The 17,902-nt window shown below is 33.1% G+C and overlaps 1 protein-coding gene across 7 annotated transcripts in view; it reads left to right on the top strand.

Moving 5' to 3' along the window:
• The window catches only part of LOC123706671 (polypyrimidine tract-binding protein 2), a 322,370-nt gene that overhangs the window by 260,472 nt on the left and 43,996 nt on the right, over window positions 1–17,902 (top strand). For all 7 annotated transcript variants that reach the window (XM_045655987.1, XM_045655991.1, XM_045655989.1 and 4 more), the window contains one exon: window positions 13,570–13,671. In XM_045655987.1, the coding sequence (XP_045511943.1) occupies window positions 13,570–13,671 (102 nt within the window). The remainder of the gene's footprint in view (window positions 1–13,569; window positions 13,672–17,902) is intronic.

The following is a 17,902-nucleotide window of genomic DNA, read 5'->3' as shown; positions in this document are numbered from 1 at the left end:
TGAAAATACTTCGTTTGAAGACGCTGTTAGAGTAGCACAATTCTTTATATATTAAATGGATTGTTTTATCCAAAAAATGTACGTAACTATAAGAATATTATAATTCGCACGTGTTTTTAAGCCGTTTTGATCGTTTAGTACATAATTAAAACTTTGTTGAAATATAACCTTCTCTTTGAGTCTGAGAACAATTTACATAATTTCATAAGACACATTTTATAAGCAAAACGTTGTAGAGATTTTCCAAACAAGCTTTTACGGTTTAATGCAATAACGCTCCTTTCGTGGCGGCAAACACCTTATTAATTTCATTAGAGAAATAATCACGCTGCCCGCCTTATCCTGAAATTGTCTATGTGGAAACCCTTCTATGGCATGAAATATGATTCAAGAAATTACCAACATGCTTTCGTCATATTGCCGATGATAGAGAATTGTTAATACAGTGTAAATACTAAGCACTTGTTGTTTAGAAATTTTTCATACTACGAAAAATTATTTAAACTCAAAGCTTGTTGGGTAGTTTATGTTTCATTTACGTAGAATAGTAATTCGAATAGATTAGGAATAATCTTATCCTCATACTGTACAATATGTGAACACTTTTCTCTGCAATCTGATCAAATAAGTTCGCAGTTCCACTTCCCGTTCTTTTACAAACTTACTAAAAGTGTCCTTATCTTGAGGTTTGACCACAGAATCTATTTAAGCATTATGTCAATGTGTGTAGTGATTTGGCGACGAAACAAATCAAAGGTAAACAAAAAGTTTCGCATTCAGCGACCTCATTCAGAAGAAATTCTTTTGAACAATAGAGTCTATGAAAAGAAATCGAATAGGTGAACGCGGGAAACTCAGAGTAAACATTTGCGTGTGTAAACTGGAATTATTCACGAAAAAACTTTTAATGGCGTCCTCGGAGTTCCCGTCAAACATTTATCAACAAAAGAACGAACGTCCCGCAGGCGATAGAACTTGAAATGTATGGAAATTACCCAGTCACAAGCGAGAGAACAATTCACTAACGTAGGCAAATGTTTTTGTCGCGAGCTTGTTTCGACGGATTTGAAGAAACGACGCAAACTAGGATAACGCAACACGGATGTTCGGTTAGCTTTATGAACAACATTTACTTACGGAACTTTACGTTCCAGGATACTTCTACGCTAAGCTGTAATATGTATATTAAACTTTTGCTAACATGAAAATGCAAGGCACAAAATATGATACGACTAATCGCCAAGATTTAGCTTAGCAGTTAGAATAAATACGCTCCGATCGGACACTGTTTCATTTGCATTTCAATCAGAATGATATAACCGGTGGGGAGGAAAATCCGCTTCACTTAAAGCTTTTGAAATATTCCTATAACTTCGGATTCAACGCGAAAAAGCCTATTTGAATTGGAAAGATCAAAGCGTTAAAATTTATCGTTACAAAAAAGCGCGACAAGGACGTCCAAAAAGGCGTCAGGCACTTATTATTTCACGAAAGCTGTGTCTCTATTCTATTTGTCTTTTCGATTGTTCCGGTGCATAGGCTCCTCCATTACTCCGCATTGAAAGGAAAGTTTTGTATTCAATTTGGTATTATAATTCCTATTTGAAGTCTCCACGCATCGACGCGTCGACAACGACTATGTAAATGGATGCTTCCGCGAGCTACGTTTTCCCAAAAAGACGTCTTTTAAATAATATTCTACTTTGGAACGTGGATTTGACTCCGTTTGTCCCTATTGACTGCGTTGTAAATAAACATGCGTGTGGATGTAGATTTAGAACAGACAGCATAAATAGTACCGACGGGGAAGGCTATAACTCGAGCGGCGCATTTATTTATTTAACCACTTGTAACTTCCTCGGTTTGTGTAAATATTTCCGTTCGCTTACCTGACGTGAATTTTTATTCATCCGCGCGATGCCCCTACGGGAGACAAAGAAACATTTCAGTGTTTCTCTTCAATTTAAAATGGAAACTTATCCCCGGGCTACTATAAAGTCTGCATTTTCCATGGAAATCCACCCAGCTCTGTGGCGCTCAAATCTAACCGGTGTCCACGGTGAATCCACCTGGATTTAGCACACGAGCCGAACGCTGACAGAGACTTGCATCTTATACAGACAGCTTTTATTTTACGAGTTGTTTTCCGACCATTTCACAGATACTAAAATAATAATATGTTGCCACGTATTATGTTGCCTTTTATGGTACCCCCGGCTCGGCTGAAAGCTGTTACAGTGTCTTATGAATGTCCTTGTGAGAAAATAATTGACACTATTGTGTTTGATCTATGTTATGTTATTGTTCATGCTGTGTTTTTAATATTTTAATATAAAAAATATTGGTTAAACCTCACGGTATCTTATACGTTGACGTGACACGTAATTATGAAATAGAGAAGGAAAGTTCATTTTGTAAATTCTATTGCGTTCCTTAAACTTGTACTTTGTATCTCTTTGAAGCGTCCGAAACCCCAAAATCACGATGAAGACTTAAGGCGGGTCCGAACGTCTATATTCAAGCAAGAGACAAGGGACCGATAACAGATTACCCGCAAACACGTTTTAAATTCATTTCCCGACCCGAGCCCGATCGCTCCCCGATAAAATGTGGGGAGTGCCGGGAAACCGGGACATATTTACTTTGTCTCCCCGCGGCACTTTCCCAGGTACCAAAATATTTGTATGGGGTCCGAACTCGTTACCTTGTCGTTCAGATTTAAGAACATTAGCTCTCCAATCTGGCTACTGTTATACAGGCCATTATCTACGAACATTTATTGTTTGTTCAAAAAATAACTGATCGATTAATCCTTCCTCAAGTACCATAATCTCAGAAGGAGCCGTCCTATATGCTACGAGCGTAGCGGTGACGCGTAGGCATACTTCAAAGATGCATCGTAACTACGCCTTCGTGTTTCTAAACAATAATTAAAAGTAATCAGTTCCAATAAGCAAAACGAATTAGACTAAATGCTATCATTCTACGAAACTTTAAACCAATTATCCTGACAAATGTGAAAAGAATATATATATAAAGAGTATGTCCTTTGCTTTCTAATTTACGTCTCAATCCCTGATGTATTACATAACTTGACATGTACAAATATACCTCCTGCGATTCGTAACTGTTGTTCCAACCACACATCCCTTACGAACAACTTGTCCACTTACTAACTCCATTAGCAGCAAGGACAATGTTTTGACTCGAACTATTTCGAAAACCATGTCCGAACACTTGCCTTAATCCGGCCCAATGCGTTGAAGCCTTTGAAAGTTTGGAAAATTCTACTAACCGTGTACGTGATTTATAATCATGTTTTGGGTTTTTAAACGTCAATTTATTATTATTTTTTATTGTTAAAAATACGTTATGAAATTTAATTAAACAAATTTAGTTTTATAATTTTATTTTTAATTTTCCTACAATAAAGGTCACAAAAAAGAGTGCGATTTTACATGAATGACAATCCTATACAATAATTATGGCTAATAAGTAATATTATGTTGACTTCATTTTCTACAATACTAGTGAAAAAAACTAAGGTAATGTTCATTAACAATCTTAGTTTTCAATAATGTGTTAACACTATGTTCGTGTGTCCGAGATACCGCTGTTGCACTTTTATTCACTACACTAGGTTTACTTTATCAAAAGGTTTATATCTCTTTAGGAATTTTATGAAATAAATTAAACAATATATCAATCTCAAGTTCTTCTGACTACTCGTAATTGCGTATTAGATTAGTAAATATATTTTGGGAAAAATCGGCGAGTTGTGTTTGTCAGAGGGAAATGCTAATAGAGTTGTTGTAATGGGCTATACGAATATTTATTCTGTTATTTCCGTTACATGATATATTTCCTAATTAGCCAGTGTTCTATGTTGTTAACCAAAATATGTTCTCATTGTCACTAATTAATAATTAAAACTTTATTCATGACAGAAATAGGTTGTGTCGTGATTCATCTATCACTTTGGAGTCCCTGTGTTGTGGTTACCTAGATAAGAATTAGTCGGTGGTACATGTTTATAACGGTGTTTTTTTTTTAAGAAAAGGAAGAAAATATTTATATATTGATCATAATTTTGAAAGTTTTGCGATTAGCTTGACGACAATTGTAAATATGCTTTACTTCGGCAACATTTTTTTTTTTTGAGAATGCAGCTTTGTTTTGTCAGACGACATACTAGGTGTTTCGCTTTTTAACGTTACTGCAAGACAAACGGTGCCACGAACAGTTAGGCCGCGTCACACCTACAAAATTCTAGCAACTGCTACATAATCATGGCTAGTGTAATTTTAGATGCTGCGCTTCTAAACAATGACTTGGTGCTTTGACCAGGTCTGCGTGCGGCCAGGCCGTATCATTCTACTTCCCACTTTGCCTTCTATGACCAGTTGAAGGAGCTCGTATTTTTTGGTGTTGCGTAAAACGTATCCGAAATACTCAAGTTTCCGTTTCCGTCATAAGCACTTCTTTGTTCTTCTGCATTCTGTCCAGCACAGTTGTATTTCGTATGCGATCTGTCCAAGATATTTTAAACATACTTCGGCAAGCCCTGATCTCCAACCCTTCCAGTTTTTGGACATAGTATCTGTCAGCGTCCAAGATTATATACCCTAGACCAGCACAGAGAAGACGTAACACCGCGCGATGAGCGTTCTTATCTGTAAATTTAGGTGTACTTTAGTCAGAAATTAAACTGTAGAAAGTAAAATAAAGGAATTGCTAACTTCCATTGAAACTTAAATCTACAATCAAAGCTTTAACCTAGCAGAATAAAGCTTAAGTAAAATTTAAACTACAAATATTTCATTCGGTTATCCGTAAAATGAAGCGACATCTCGGGTTGGAAGTGGTGAAACAGGAACAAAAAGTATTTAAATCTCAGCTTTTTATTTATCTTTGCGAGGCGCCCGCGGCGGTTGAATTACTGAGGCTAGCGCGGGTCTAGAGACAGAAATGTAAACATAACATTCCCTTTGAAGAAACATCTTTTTGATATTTTTGCCTATACTCCCGTGGTATAATATGTTGTGAAAATATTTTTATTGTTAAAAAATGTTTGTGCCTCGTCCGATGTCCACTTTCGTGGTGTTTTTTTAACGACGAAATATAGACGGTATACATTTCATAGAAATATGTACATTTCTACATAACAACAGACGGTTGTCAATTGATTTATGTAGCAGTCTTAGAAAAAACAACAAAAATTTCAAGCTTACATAAACTTTAGTAACTGACTTAATTTTGTATACAGATCATAATTATTTTTATTTATAATTTATTTACAGCATATTATATATATTTTTTATACATTTATTTTGTAATCCGTATTACAAACAGTTTCAAACATTCTCGTAAGGATAGAAAGCTATAATAACAATTAAATAAATTTAAGTAAGTTATCCCTAATAGTGTGAAAGTGAGGATGTGTATGTTGGGTGTGCTCTTGATGTAGGCTATTTATTGTTAATACTCCTTAAGCATATTCCGCGATAGCTTAAAGAAGTCGAGGCTTAAATAGTGGTCGTTGTATGTCCGGGTTGCGCGGAACAAAACTGTCTTATTGTTTTGTATTTGTATTATCTTATATTTATAACTAGGGTAAAGTGGGTTATACAAATGTTTTTACTTGAAGTATAAATGAAAGTATATAATGTATGAATGATATAGAAAAGGAAATATAATAAAACCACACAAAGATACACCTTACAACAAAGAGTTGGTTCAAGGAGTTTAAGACTTGAAACTGCAGTTGCATTTCGTATTACTCAGTTTCCTTTGACTGGAGCTGTGACCTATCAAAAATATATGCAACAAATACTGGCAGAGTTTATACGAAACTGTTGGACTATGAAATTTTAAGATCACTCTTCTTTACAGTGAAAATCTGAATGTTAAAGCAAAATTCGTATGGTTTTCAATACTACTTGTTACTTTTTAACATTCCTTTTTGTATTGGAGCATCTCTAACGACGATTTTGTGAGTTTTGACAATCGCACAAACAATTCAAATAATAAAACAAGGTATCTAAACTATTACCTACGTTTAGAAAATGTTTAGAATTTGTGTGGATAATCTTGTCACATTTTAATATAAACGGACATAAACGAGAGTTTATTACATTATTGACTAAATTCGGCGTTCCGCTTGCTTTACAGCAGTTGGCATTTGCAAAGACGGAAAAACTTTGAAAATGTCGAGTTAAATAAATCGTGTATTAAATTTATGTTTTTAAAGTTTTGTTTAAATAGGAAAACATGAAAAAAAGGTCTTTCAAGAAAAGAGCGTACCAATTCTTAAAAGGCCGGCAATGCACTCGCAAGCCCTCTAGCATTGAGTTTCGACGGGCGACAGTATAATTTAACATCAGATGAGCCTACTGCCCGTTTGCCCCCTTTTCTATTATAAAACATACAGAATTGTACATGTTCTCCCTATCGCCGTAGAGTATGTTTATTCAACAGGACGACTAAGTAAATATATGTCTATTTACACCAAAATAAATCACTGAATTCTTAAGGTAAAAGTATGAAAAGCCAAAAATATTATCTGGCAAATACTATATCGTTTTGGATTCCATACGGGCCAGTCCGTCTACTGAGGGGTGAATTATTTTCTACATATAAATTTGTTTCTCCCTTGAGATAGTCCTACAATATTCATTGGTGTACAGGTAAACAAACATAATAACAAACATAATAAATATTTACGTAAACTTAATACTAATGACGAATATTATCAAATAAGTTAAACGTTCAAGATACATTAAACAGTACAAAGCTGAAGAATTTTGTTGAACACGCCTGAATCTGAACTACTGAAGGCTACATGCTTTACATATAACATTCTATTACTACCAATTACATACTAAATATTACCATTTAACCTACACATAGATATTTGTGCAAAGTTGAACAAAAAACTACATGTTTATATACCAAGACCTATCGAAAATTGAATACTGTGTGATGAGACAAATGTACCGTTGAAGTTTGATAGTTTCTCATTAGAGCTCCGTGCCACTGCCGCAAAATTCAGTGAGCCGATTTCCTCTACGAGTTGCTAACAAATAGGCAACGACTCGACTATCGTTTCAGCTCATAAAGGAAAATTAAATGCCATAATACATGGCTTATGAGTGTTATACTCACCGTTGTTATTTACTTGCCCCGGATTATTTCTTATTTATATCTATAAATTATTATGGTCTTAACAGATTCTATATTCATTTTAAGAAACATTTAGTTAATTGATTCTAGATATTTATCTAGAATCAATTAACTAAATGTTGCTTGCGTAGCCTATCGATTTCGATAGGCTACGCTAGCGGTCGTATAAAAATAAAAAAAACCGTATTTATATTTTTTGCTATCATATATTAATGCCTGAAAGTAAACATACGTTTTAGGAAAGTTTATTATGATTGTGATATTATTATTATTTTTTTTTTATTATTTTCACAGTTGTAACTCTGTAATTGCTCAATCTAGAGACTGCACTACATTGTGATTAATCTGCTTTAGGCTAATGGAGAGATAAAAAAGGTAAATTCAATCTCGTTTCATAACATTTATTGAAGGAAATGTATTAAATAGTTCCTCTTAAAACTGAAGCACTCGCATTGCAGCGAGCTGTTTAAAATAAAATGAGACTCATAAAACACTGGCGATGCGCTTGCCCATTCCGCGATATTTATTCAAATCGTCTCGCATGCAAATGAATGTCGCCTTTAAGCGTTGCCCTTTGTTCGTGCTTTTGTTTATTTTCTTCAAAAGATTAGTCTTACTCTATAGGACACTCTAATTATGTAAAAATTCATACTTATAGAATTTAATCTGTACAACGATTTTTAAGTAACGGTAATATATTAATCAGTTTAATGAATGTTTACGTATACAATGTTTGGTCAACATAGTTGAGTTATCTGAGCAAAAGTTAAAATAGTAGGCGAGTTGCAGTCGAGTGGTGGTTACGTTTGACGTCTCTATTCATTACTAAAGCAACCAGCACAACTTTGTTCACGCAAACTCGCTCTTACTTTCCCTATAAAGTAGACTTGCAAGTTGTGACATCGAGTAATGTCTTCCTATATTGTTCTGGGGCTAAGAGGTTTGCCTAGTTGTTATGAGAATTGTTAACTTTCGCCTTGTCGCTGGTCAACTTTGTGCTGACTTTAATATTTAATCAACTTCCTAAAGCTATCTTCCAATAACTTTAGCTCATATTAGTTCAAATAATGTCTCTTCATATGTTTAACCGGTTTTTGTCATATATGACTGAAATACCGAGCCCTGACGTACAAAAAATATTATTGTCTTCATAATAGCACCTAAGATTTAATAGCGTCCAATTGATTAGAAATATTGAACTCAGCGCGAAAATGATCCAGTGCGGGGCGACTGCTTGACAAATACCCGATATAAGCGCAGAACAAATTAATGTTATTAATTACGGGAAGCGGCAGCGTTGAGCCAACAAATATTATCAAGATCGTTAATTTCTACATCTTACTCGAGATGATATTAGGCGTTAGACGAATGTGCGGTAGTTTTGACGGGCGCTTGTGCTTAATGCTCGATCCTGTTTGATTGCCACAGTTATGGCTGGACAAATTACATCCAATAGTTCGAATGAAACTCATATATCAAAGGGTAAATTTGACTGAGAGATGCCTAAATAGCCGGAGAGAAACCGCTTTATGCCCACGACGTGTTATTAATTGAGTTTATTCTGGTTGTTTAGTTCACTTATATTGCATTTTTATTATATAAAGTAAAATATTCTTGCATGGTATGTTTTAAAGGCCATTTTCTAGTTAGAATATTGCTTTTTTTTAAATACCGGTGACAAATTAATTAATTCTGCGATGTTTATTAACAGTTTCTATTTATATATAAGACGTAAAGTAGTAAGACGGTTTACTCAGGTAGGTGTAATAAATACTAACGTTTCAATCCTACAACCCAACTCGCTCATAAAATGTGAATATAAAATTGCGAATGTAACACATGACTCTTAATGAAAAGTATATTATCTCACATAAAAACATTTTATGCCCGTTTTCAACGGTGGTTATAAAATTAAATCATAATTTACACACGCCGAGTTAAATCGGACTGTAAGGTCGTGAAATAGCAATAAAAATTATTAGACTACAGACTCCCATGACATATAATTTTTCATATTGGATACATTTTGGAAACAATGACGTCATAAAAGGTGATTTTTCATTCGTATCGTAAATGTTCCCGACTTTGTTTCATTTGTACAGCAGCATTGTGACTTATGTATACTGTATACATCAATTATTTTGTTATCTGAATCCAATAGAATATATGCGTAACTTTGTTTGTTGATTGTTGATTTTTTACATAATTCTTTTTTTATTAATATAAAATATAGTGTCACACCTGTAATTCTACGCTTAGACTGATGCGCACTAACTACGTTGCTATGAGCTACGCACATCTACACAATTGTGTAGCACTGTTGAATGCTACGTATACTATTGTGTACGATATTCCACTTAGATTTATATTGTCGTACAAATATTGTTATTATCAGGCCTGTTAACTCAAAATTATAAATGGGTGTATTGCAGGCCACTGTTCCTAATCTTAGCAATATTACCGAATAAGCACCTAAGCGCTACCACACCAGATAATCTAATTCTCTCGAACTTCCAAGGAATCGTTGGCAAAGTATTTACTTAAGTGCGGTCTCCAGATTGCGAAGGAGAATGCGATGAAAATTATACCTAAAATAATATTGACTCGAGCAATTTGTAAAATATTCCCTTACTTACGATGTCCCTTACTGAAATAACAATAGTCTTGTCGTCATCCCATCTCCGGGATTTTTTTCTCGTACATTTTAATATCACTAATACATTATACGTATCGATTCACAACAATGGCCATGGCTATTCACTTTGACTACGTAACCATATCTTTTGATTTTCTATCTGTTACGACGTGGATGTCCCATTTGGGGAATCATTCTTTAAATATTTTTTTCCTTGATGATATTTCAAATGAAAACTCTCATGAATTTTAACATAAAGACGGCCTTAGTATCCAATTGCACCTATTCAACTAAAACACTCAAATGTATTTTCTAATTAATTATGTTTACGCTAGTATGAAAAGGAACAGAACAGAACAGAACTTTTGATAGAACGGTCTATAAATAGTCTAGTAAATGCTCAGTACTATTTGCTACCCTGTATCAAGGACAGACAAAAAACATTCGTCATAAACCTGATAGAGACAACTTCAAGACTAAACGTATAAATCCAGTGCGTACAGCGCTACGCTATTTATTTAATTCACTACACTGTAGGAATGAATAGAATGTAATAAAATGTAAGTGTCCACTCCTTTAAAGTGATTCTGTTGTGACGTAACCGAAAGGGCCCGGGGGTTCATCCGATCTGGGCAAACCTCACTTTCATGTATATTTTATTTCTGATAATATTCTTATGCGAAGGGCCTGTATCACATACAAATGACATATTGGGGAAACGTTTCAGTCTGTTTTGTTCGAAAATATTACGGTTTTCTTTGGTGAGCTGAGTCCGCCTCTAGAGAAGTAATTTCAGAAATTGATTGATTTTTCTTTTTATATCAAACATATTTATAAGCTACCGTTTAATAGATTCCGTTATTCTTATTTACATTAAATTAATAAGTTTAAAGATTGCAAATATAAATTTAACAGTGTTTTTTTCAAACATAAAGCCCTATTCTTGACACAATCTGCCATTTCACAACAATATTTTCATCAAATTTGCTTCTTTGTGAAAAAATTATTTAATTTTGGGCAATTATTATACGCGCTCCACGAAATTACTCTCAGGAATAGCCTGTGTCGTCTTATTTCTAAAAAATCATACCTCTTTTGAAAGAGGATTCAGAAATGGGATTCCCGCTGTTATTGTAATCGTTTAATTCTATTTGAGTAATTTTATTAAGCATCCTTTCCGTCATTGACGCTTTATAACGATATTACTTATGATATTACACCGGAGCGTTTTATTCAAATTTAATCGACTAAAAACTTATCTAAATCGACTTCTCAGAATGAAAATATCCGATTAGCAGACATTTTTCTTACTTTACACTTGTTAAAACCATATTTAAAGAAAACAAACCCTCTGTGTACAGTATTGTACAGTCGATTTTCGACCATGCTTTCTGCTGTGTCTATACACAACGTATCACAATATTGAGTAAAAAAACATTCATATCAATATATACGAAAGGAGGAAAACAAAAACAATTTTCCGGCACATGAATGCACACGTCAAGCTCACTGGATCAATCTCAATTTAAGACGGGGAAATGACAGACTACGGCAGTTAAACACACCGGTGTCAGGTATATAAATCACGAGCCGTAATAAGATGAAAGTACAAATTCACCCTTTATATATGTACAGGGATGAGATCAAACTATGCAAATCCTATTAAGATCGTTACCCCTTCTACGGAATCTATGTATCACGTAAATTGTATTACAGTTATAGAATTTTGATTTTAAATATTTGTTCTGTAATACAAATTATTTTTTTGTTGTACGTGGTTGATGGGCAGTTTTCTATGACTTACAAAGAGGAAAAGACTGTTCATGTATTGAATTAATGATCACAGTCGTCTGCGTAAATTTATATAAACATTGTACCTTTTATTTTTTAAATAAAGTACAACAAACGGGCAGGAAGCTCACCTGCTCTTAAGTGATAAGTGCCGCCCACAGACACCTGCAACATATAACTAACACAATATTCTATTTAAAGTCCTAGTACATACTTTTTAACACACCGTGTATAAATTAATCACTTTCATTACATTTATTATTTGCAAACAATTTATTAAAGTTAGATTTTGCTGACGCGTTTTATAATTTCATAAACATTGTTGACAGTGCATCAGAATTTTATATGAACTACAAAATAATATCAATCTTATTGTCATTTGAGTAATCTGGCACAAGTCTTCTTCGTGTCTTTTAAAATAAAAAGAATATATATTTACAAAATTGAAGTTTGCAATATTCTTTTATAGTCTGCAACAAATAGACGTATACTGTTTCACATTTCCATCGGACCCTAATCGGTATGCAAGGGTACACAGTCGCTGCCTACCTGGCATCCGTCACTTGAGACACTTAATAAAGACCCACATGTCACTCGGAACGCTCTTTGCTCTGAATGTAAGTGAAAGCGAAATTGGCCACAACAGAGGCTATTATTTGTTTATCTATTCTTACTGGAGTAGATAACTAAACTCTAGATAAATAAACTCTTTCTATATATTTCTGAAAATAAAGTAGGTTTTCTCATATTCCTCACCGGTATATACTTAATATGGCGTATTTATAACTTAGTCGGATGTTTAACGGCAAATTACTATAGACAATAATTTACCACGAACGTAAATCTTTTCAATAATAATTTTGCTTTTTAAATAATAATAATTATTCTATTATAGTCTTTGATTACTCTCTAAGTAAAACTAAGTAATCTTTGTATGTTATTTATAATAATTATATTTTACATGATACATGGCTAATATTTTTTATTATTCCACTGTAGTGGAATTCCATATTTCGTATACATCTGTCTCAGTTACTTACACGTTAGGGTTTATTTATGTCACAGTTTTGTTAAGGGGTGCAACTATAAATTTAAGTTCCGACAGTTAACTGTAAGCTATTATACTGTAAGCTATATCAGAACAAGGAATATTTCTTGAGACACAGCTCGTCGCTCGACTTAAATCATAATATGTCGAATTCATATAATAATATTTGGAAACTACATAAATATTTCAAGAAAGTACATATATTTGTATAATAATAATCCAAAAGTACAACCATAAGGTTCTGAGGCCAAGCACATAAGTGCTTGGCCTCAGATTGCATCAGTTTCTTACATTATTTATATTTCATAAAAAAGTTGGTGATTTTGAGATATGCCAGTTTCCGTACGAGTATTGGTACATGCGCACATAGACAGAAAGTCCTTTAGGATCGAACTTAAGAGATAAGGGAAGCGAGTCGTGTGCTGAAACCACTAGACCAACACTGCTTTTATTTAACTATATATATATATATATATATATATATATATATATATATTATGTAGTTTTGTAGTTATGTAGTTTAGTTTTGTATGATAGTTTTACATATACAGATATGGGAGTACTTAAATTCTCTTAAATTCTTCATTAAAAAGATTGTTTTTTTTTTACATCTAAGACATGCCACAACGACGCCTTAGGTTTACGTTTAACACCGTAAATACACACACGTAAAATACATTGCCGTTTAACCATGTTTATTTTTAATTTAAGTAAGATCTGTTATACTTTTTTAAGAATGTACTACAATATTATTTTCACATACTAAAATTTTGTCTATAGAGCACTGGAATGCCAAATATAAACGATTTTACAAACACAGTAAGAAATTCGAGTACGCTAGAGCCCTCCAGGGTAATCTGTACTTTTCCTTTTATATGAATAATTAAATTCAATTAATTTCTCTTTGTTTCAGAGGGGCTCAGACGAGCTTCTGTCTCAGAGTGGCGTGACCGTCATGGCGCCGGCTGCTCCACACCATGCTGATAACAATAATCAAGATTCCGCTGCGAAAAAAGTAAGTTTTTTTAAACCTCGACCTCGACCTCGACCACTTCGATTTAAAAAAATAGGGAATCAGTATTTGTTTGTATAAATTATTTTACAAACACAAACTTTAACTTTTTCATTCATTAAAACTAAATCAGCCTTATACCACCGTTTTAAGGCAAGTACTCATCGGTCACTTCAAAGTGAAAAATAAGATTTTTTATAACAGCCAACTTTATAAGAGACTCATACTAAAGTTAATCAATATTATACCGTCGAGAATCTAAAACTAGAACCTCAAATTAAGTTTTAAATCGAGCTTAACTTCTATAATATACTAAATAAGTAATAAAACGCAAAAATGTATTTTTGTATTTTGTTACACACAAGTATTAATCCAAAGTCCACGTATCAACGTGAATGAAATAGCAATTGCCTCAAGGTAATGCCTCTTGCCTATGTTACCTTTATATTTGTAATGCCGTAACAAAGCACAAATCTCAAAGTTCATAATTACCTTCGTATACATATTGTAAATGGATATAAACGTGAGGTATTAAATGAAAGAGGCCCTCGTAAAGATCCAGCATGTCGTAAAGGGACATCCCTAGAGGCTTTTAAGATCAGAATTTTATTAATCTTTTGCCGACTTTTTGGATTTTACAATGTATATGGTTCTTATTAAGGGTACAAATTGAATTGATAATTGTAGAGTCGCGTAACAAAGCCGTCTTTGGCTCATTTGCTTGGTTTCGGTTTTTATCGGTAATCTAAATTATAACGTAAAAAGTGACATATACATTTTTATAAACACTTAGACTGTGATTAAGAAGTTCACAAAAAAAGTACAGACAATATACCGTACTGTTCTTAGTGCATTCCGTTTATCACGTTCCTCTTACTCAATTCTTAAATATATATTAGTTCAGCATAGCATATACATTACATTCGCACCGGTAAAATAATAAATTCATAGCACCAGCTCAGTTTTTACAGCGATCCAATAAAAAACACACGCGTCTGTGTACAAATTTCCCGCAAAAGTTTGGATAGTTAAAAGAATGGACTGTGTATTTAAACAGAATTGTAGCTAAACAAAAAGCGTATGCAACTGTAATGAAAAAATAAACATTGTTGCCATTTGGGTTTTTCCATTTCTAGGTTGGTTCATTGTATTTTTCGCAGGTGGGGCAAAAATACATTTTTTGGTGTCACAATAAATGTTATAGTAGGATTTCTGAGAAGTTTTATCTTTTGCTTGTGCTGTAATTTTTCGTTACATAAATTTTCTTGTTTGAATTTTTATATTGCGATTTATATGTCGCCTATTCTACGGGTTTTATCAACCAACGCACTTACCTCAATATTTAATAGGAATAAAAATATTCTTATTCAAAATATGACAAATATGTATTCGATCTTTGTCTATAAATTTCGTATTTTTGATATATATAATTTAGGTTAGTGAACAAAAACCACCGATTTTATGGCTGAGATATTTTATTTAAAATCACTTGAACAACTCATACAATTTTAACAACCAAACAATATCGCGGTTTTATTAGTTAAACAGTTAGCTGTAGGATAACGAAAGAAAGAAAATATTTTATTTAGATTAAAATAAATTGTCTTGCTTAAAAACAAACCACCGCGTTAAATATACAAATATACATAGCTGTATTTCTGGTATGTTTAAGTTTAATTTATTCAAAAATAGTTCTTGTGTGAAGTAACGTACTCTCAAAGTAAAACAAACACAGTTTTCTTGATGATGTCACCTGAAACAAGAATTTTTTTCTCAGGAATCTGACTTAGGAATAAATGATCAACGCGTATATAACATAACGTATATAACAAATAATAATTACTTGGCGTTATAAGAAAAAAACATGTCCACATTAGTTTTACCGACCCACTTGTTAGGAATGCTCTGGAAAAAACCTCGCCTCAGTAATCTTAATTACATTGTGATCTCGTTCCTGCCCGCCCCTAATTCATAATTAAATAGGAACGTGTCCTTTATTTATTTGCTATACTATGGTTTTACGATAGCTCTTTTTTTCCCTTTAAGATTATTTAAACAGCCCTTTTTGCGACACCCTTCTGGTACTCTGAATATTCATTAAGACTCGCTTAAATTACCCCAAATTCATCCATTTTGTTTACATTAAAACATCTGAAAATTTTAAAAATACTTTACAGTGTTTTTTGGCAGTTCATGTTCATTTAAGTTATTAGGTTTCTTTATGATGATGATCTATAATAAAACGTTCGTTGGAGATGAATCTCTTCGTGGTTTAGGGTCCTAAGTGTCAGAGTCAGAGATCATCAAGAGAGATATCAGAGTTTCAACTTTATCAAAATTAAGCATTTGAATTAATTAATATAAATAGCATATTAATATTGGATCCGTATGTATGTTCTACAATGGCCCACCGATGAGTTTTCGACCATCATTCAACGTCTGGTTAATTGGTTCACACGGTAACTCTTCCAAATAGAATATCTCAAATTTATATCTTAATTTTTTAAGGAACTTAACCTATAGTATTTTTTTAATAGTTTAGTTATTGTTTGAGTTTATAACTTTCTACTTCTAGGAGTTTCGTTACATTTTAACTTTATTAATTAAATAATTTAAGAAAGGCACTCTTAAAATAAACAAGCTACCTGATTGTTTCCCTATTAAACATCTCTTTTAATTACAAGTTTTCGACGTCTACTGCAATTTGCAAGTCAAGACGTCTATTTGATTACAATAAGTTGCGGCCGGCCAATTAAAAGTTCCACAACCTCAGTATCAGTAAAGTAAATTCATAAGATCTTATTTAACCAGTATTAATTTTTATACATTTTCCGGTATTTCTGGTACGTGCATAATATGCATAAAACGTCTATGCAATTAAAATATCTGTGTTAACCAATTAAAAAGACATATACAATTTGTTTAACTTTCAAACGGATATTTTTGTGGTACAAGGCTTCTTCTTTGTTTAATAATTAATGTACTAAAGTGAATTCATCAAATTACCAAATGTAAACCTGAATTGTTTCGTCGAAAGAAGGCTACTACTGTTAATAAAAATCTGTTATATAAAATATTCTAATACTTAAAACCTGTCTAATGACCAAATTCGTTAATTATTATTTTCATTATTATACTTAATAAAAACTGCAAGTTTCTAAATAATAAAATGATAGAAAATCCGGAATTATACATAATCTGGATCGAGTGCGATCAAGTGAAAAATAATATTTTAATAAACACGATCGGCGCGATCATCGGGAAAATTGACCGATTCCGGGAAACTCTCTCAGGGAAATGTCATATGATCTCTTTTTTCTATCCCAAGACTTAATATTTATGGGAGAAATGTGAGACGAAGCGAATGATTTAAAGTATCTGATGTGAAAATCGTTCGTAGATTTTCTGACCCGACGATAGCAATGTTCTTTACGTTTTACGTGCGACTTGTTTTCGCTGAAGAAAATACTGAAATGTACCCTTAAGGTGGGCGAACGTGCCCCGCGATTTATTCTTCCCTTTGCAAGTGAGTTGGATGAAATATTTTTTATTTGTTTACTTACGGAGATTTGCCTCTTTTGATGTCGATTGTTACGGATTCGAATTGTTGGAACACAAAATTATCAGACGGATTTTAGTTATTTAATAGATAAAAATCTTGTTCCGACTTGTTGTTTATTCTGTAACCAATACGTAAATAAGGCACTCGTGTCTCATATATTTAATGATGATTGAATCCTATTAGTATAATGATATATTTATATTCAAAATTAGCTTTCTAAACCATACGAATAATCCTAGAGAAACTCTGAAACTGTCGTAAGTAAAAGCATTGACCACTCGATAGAAGAGCGTAAATAAAAGGAGAAACATTAATCATTCCGTGTAGAATAAACGCTTAAGTCGTAAGTGAAAAATGTGAAAACTCGGAACGGAACTGTGCGACTTTCAGCCACTATCGAGATAGTTCCCTTTTGTGTAACCCGACAATGATCAACTAATAGACATTAGGTTCATTTGTCGAATCGATAAAGGGAGGTAATCGGGAAAATGTTTCAAATCTCGCTATCCTAACTTTGTTACATTAAGTCATTTGTAAAAAGTTTCCCCTTCTCGCTCTTCTCTTCATCTTAAATACTTAAGTAGAGTAAATGATCCGCACCATACTTTGTCAGTTAATTTTCAGTACTAGATGTCACAGTTTAAAACTTTGCAACAATGTAAAGTGTAAGTT

The sequence above is a fragment of the Pieris brassicae genome, chromosome 3, assembly GCF_905147105.1.
Source record: "Pieris brassicae chromosome 3, ilPieBrab1.1, whole genome shotgun sequence".
Classification (NCBI taxonomy): Eukaryota; Metazoa; Arthropoda; class Insecta; order Lepidoptera; family Pieridae; genus Pieris; species Pieris brassicae.
The sequence above is the reverse complement of the archived record's forward strand: the minus strand, read 5'-3'. Positions and strand labels throughout refer to the sequence as shown.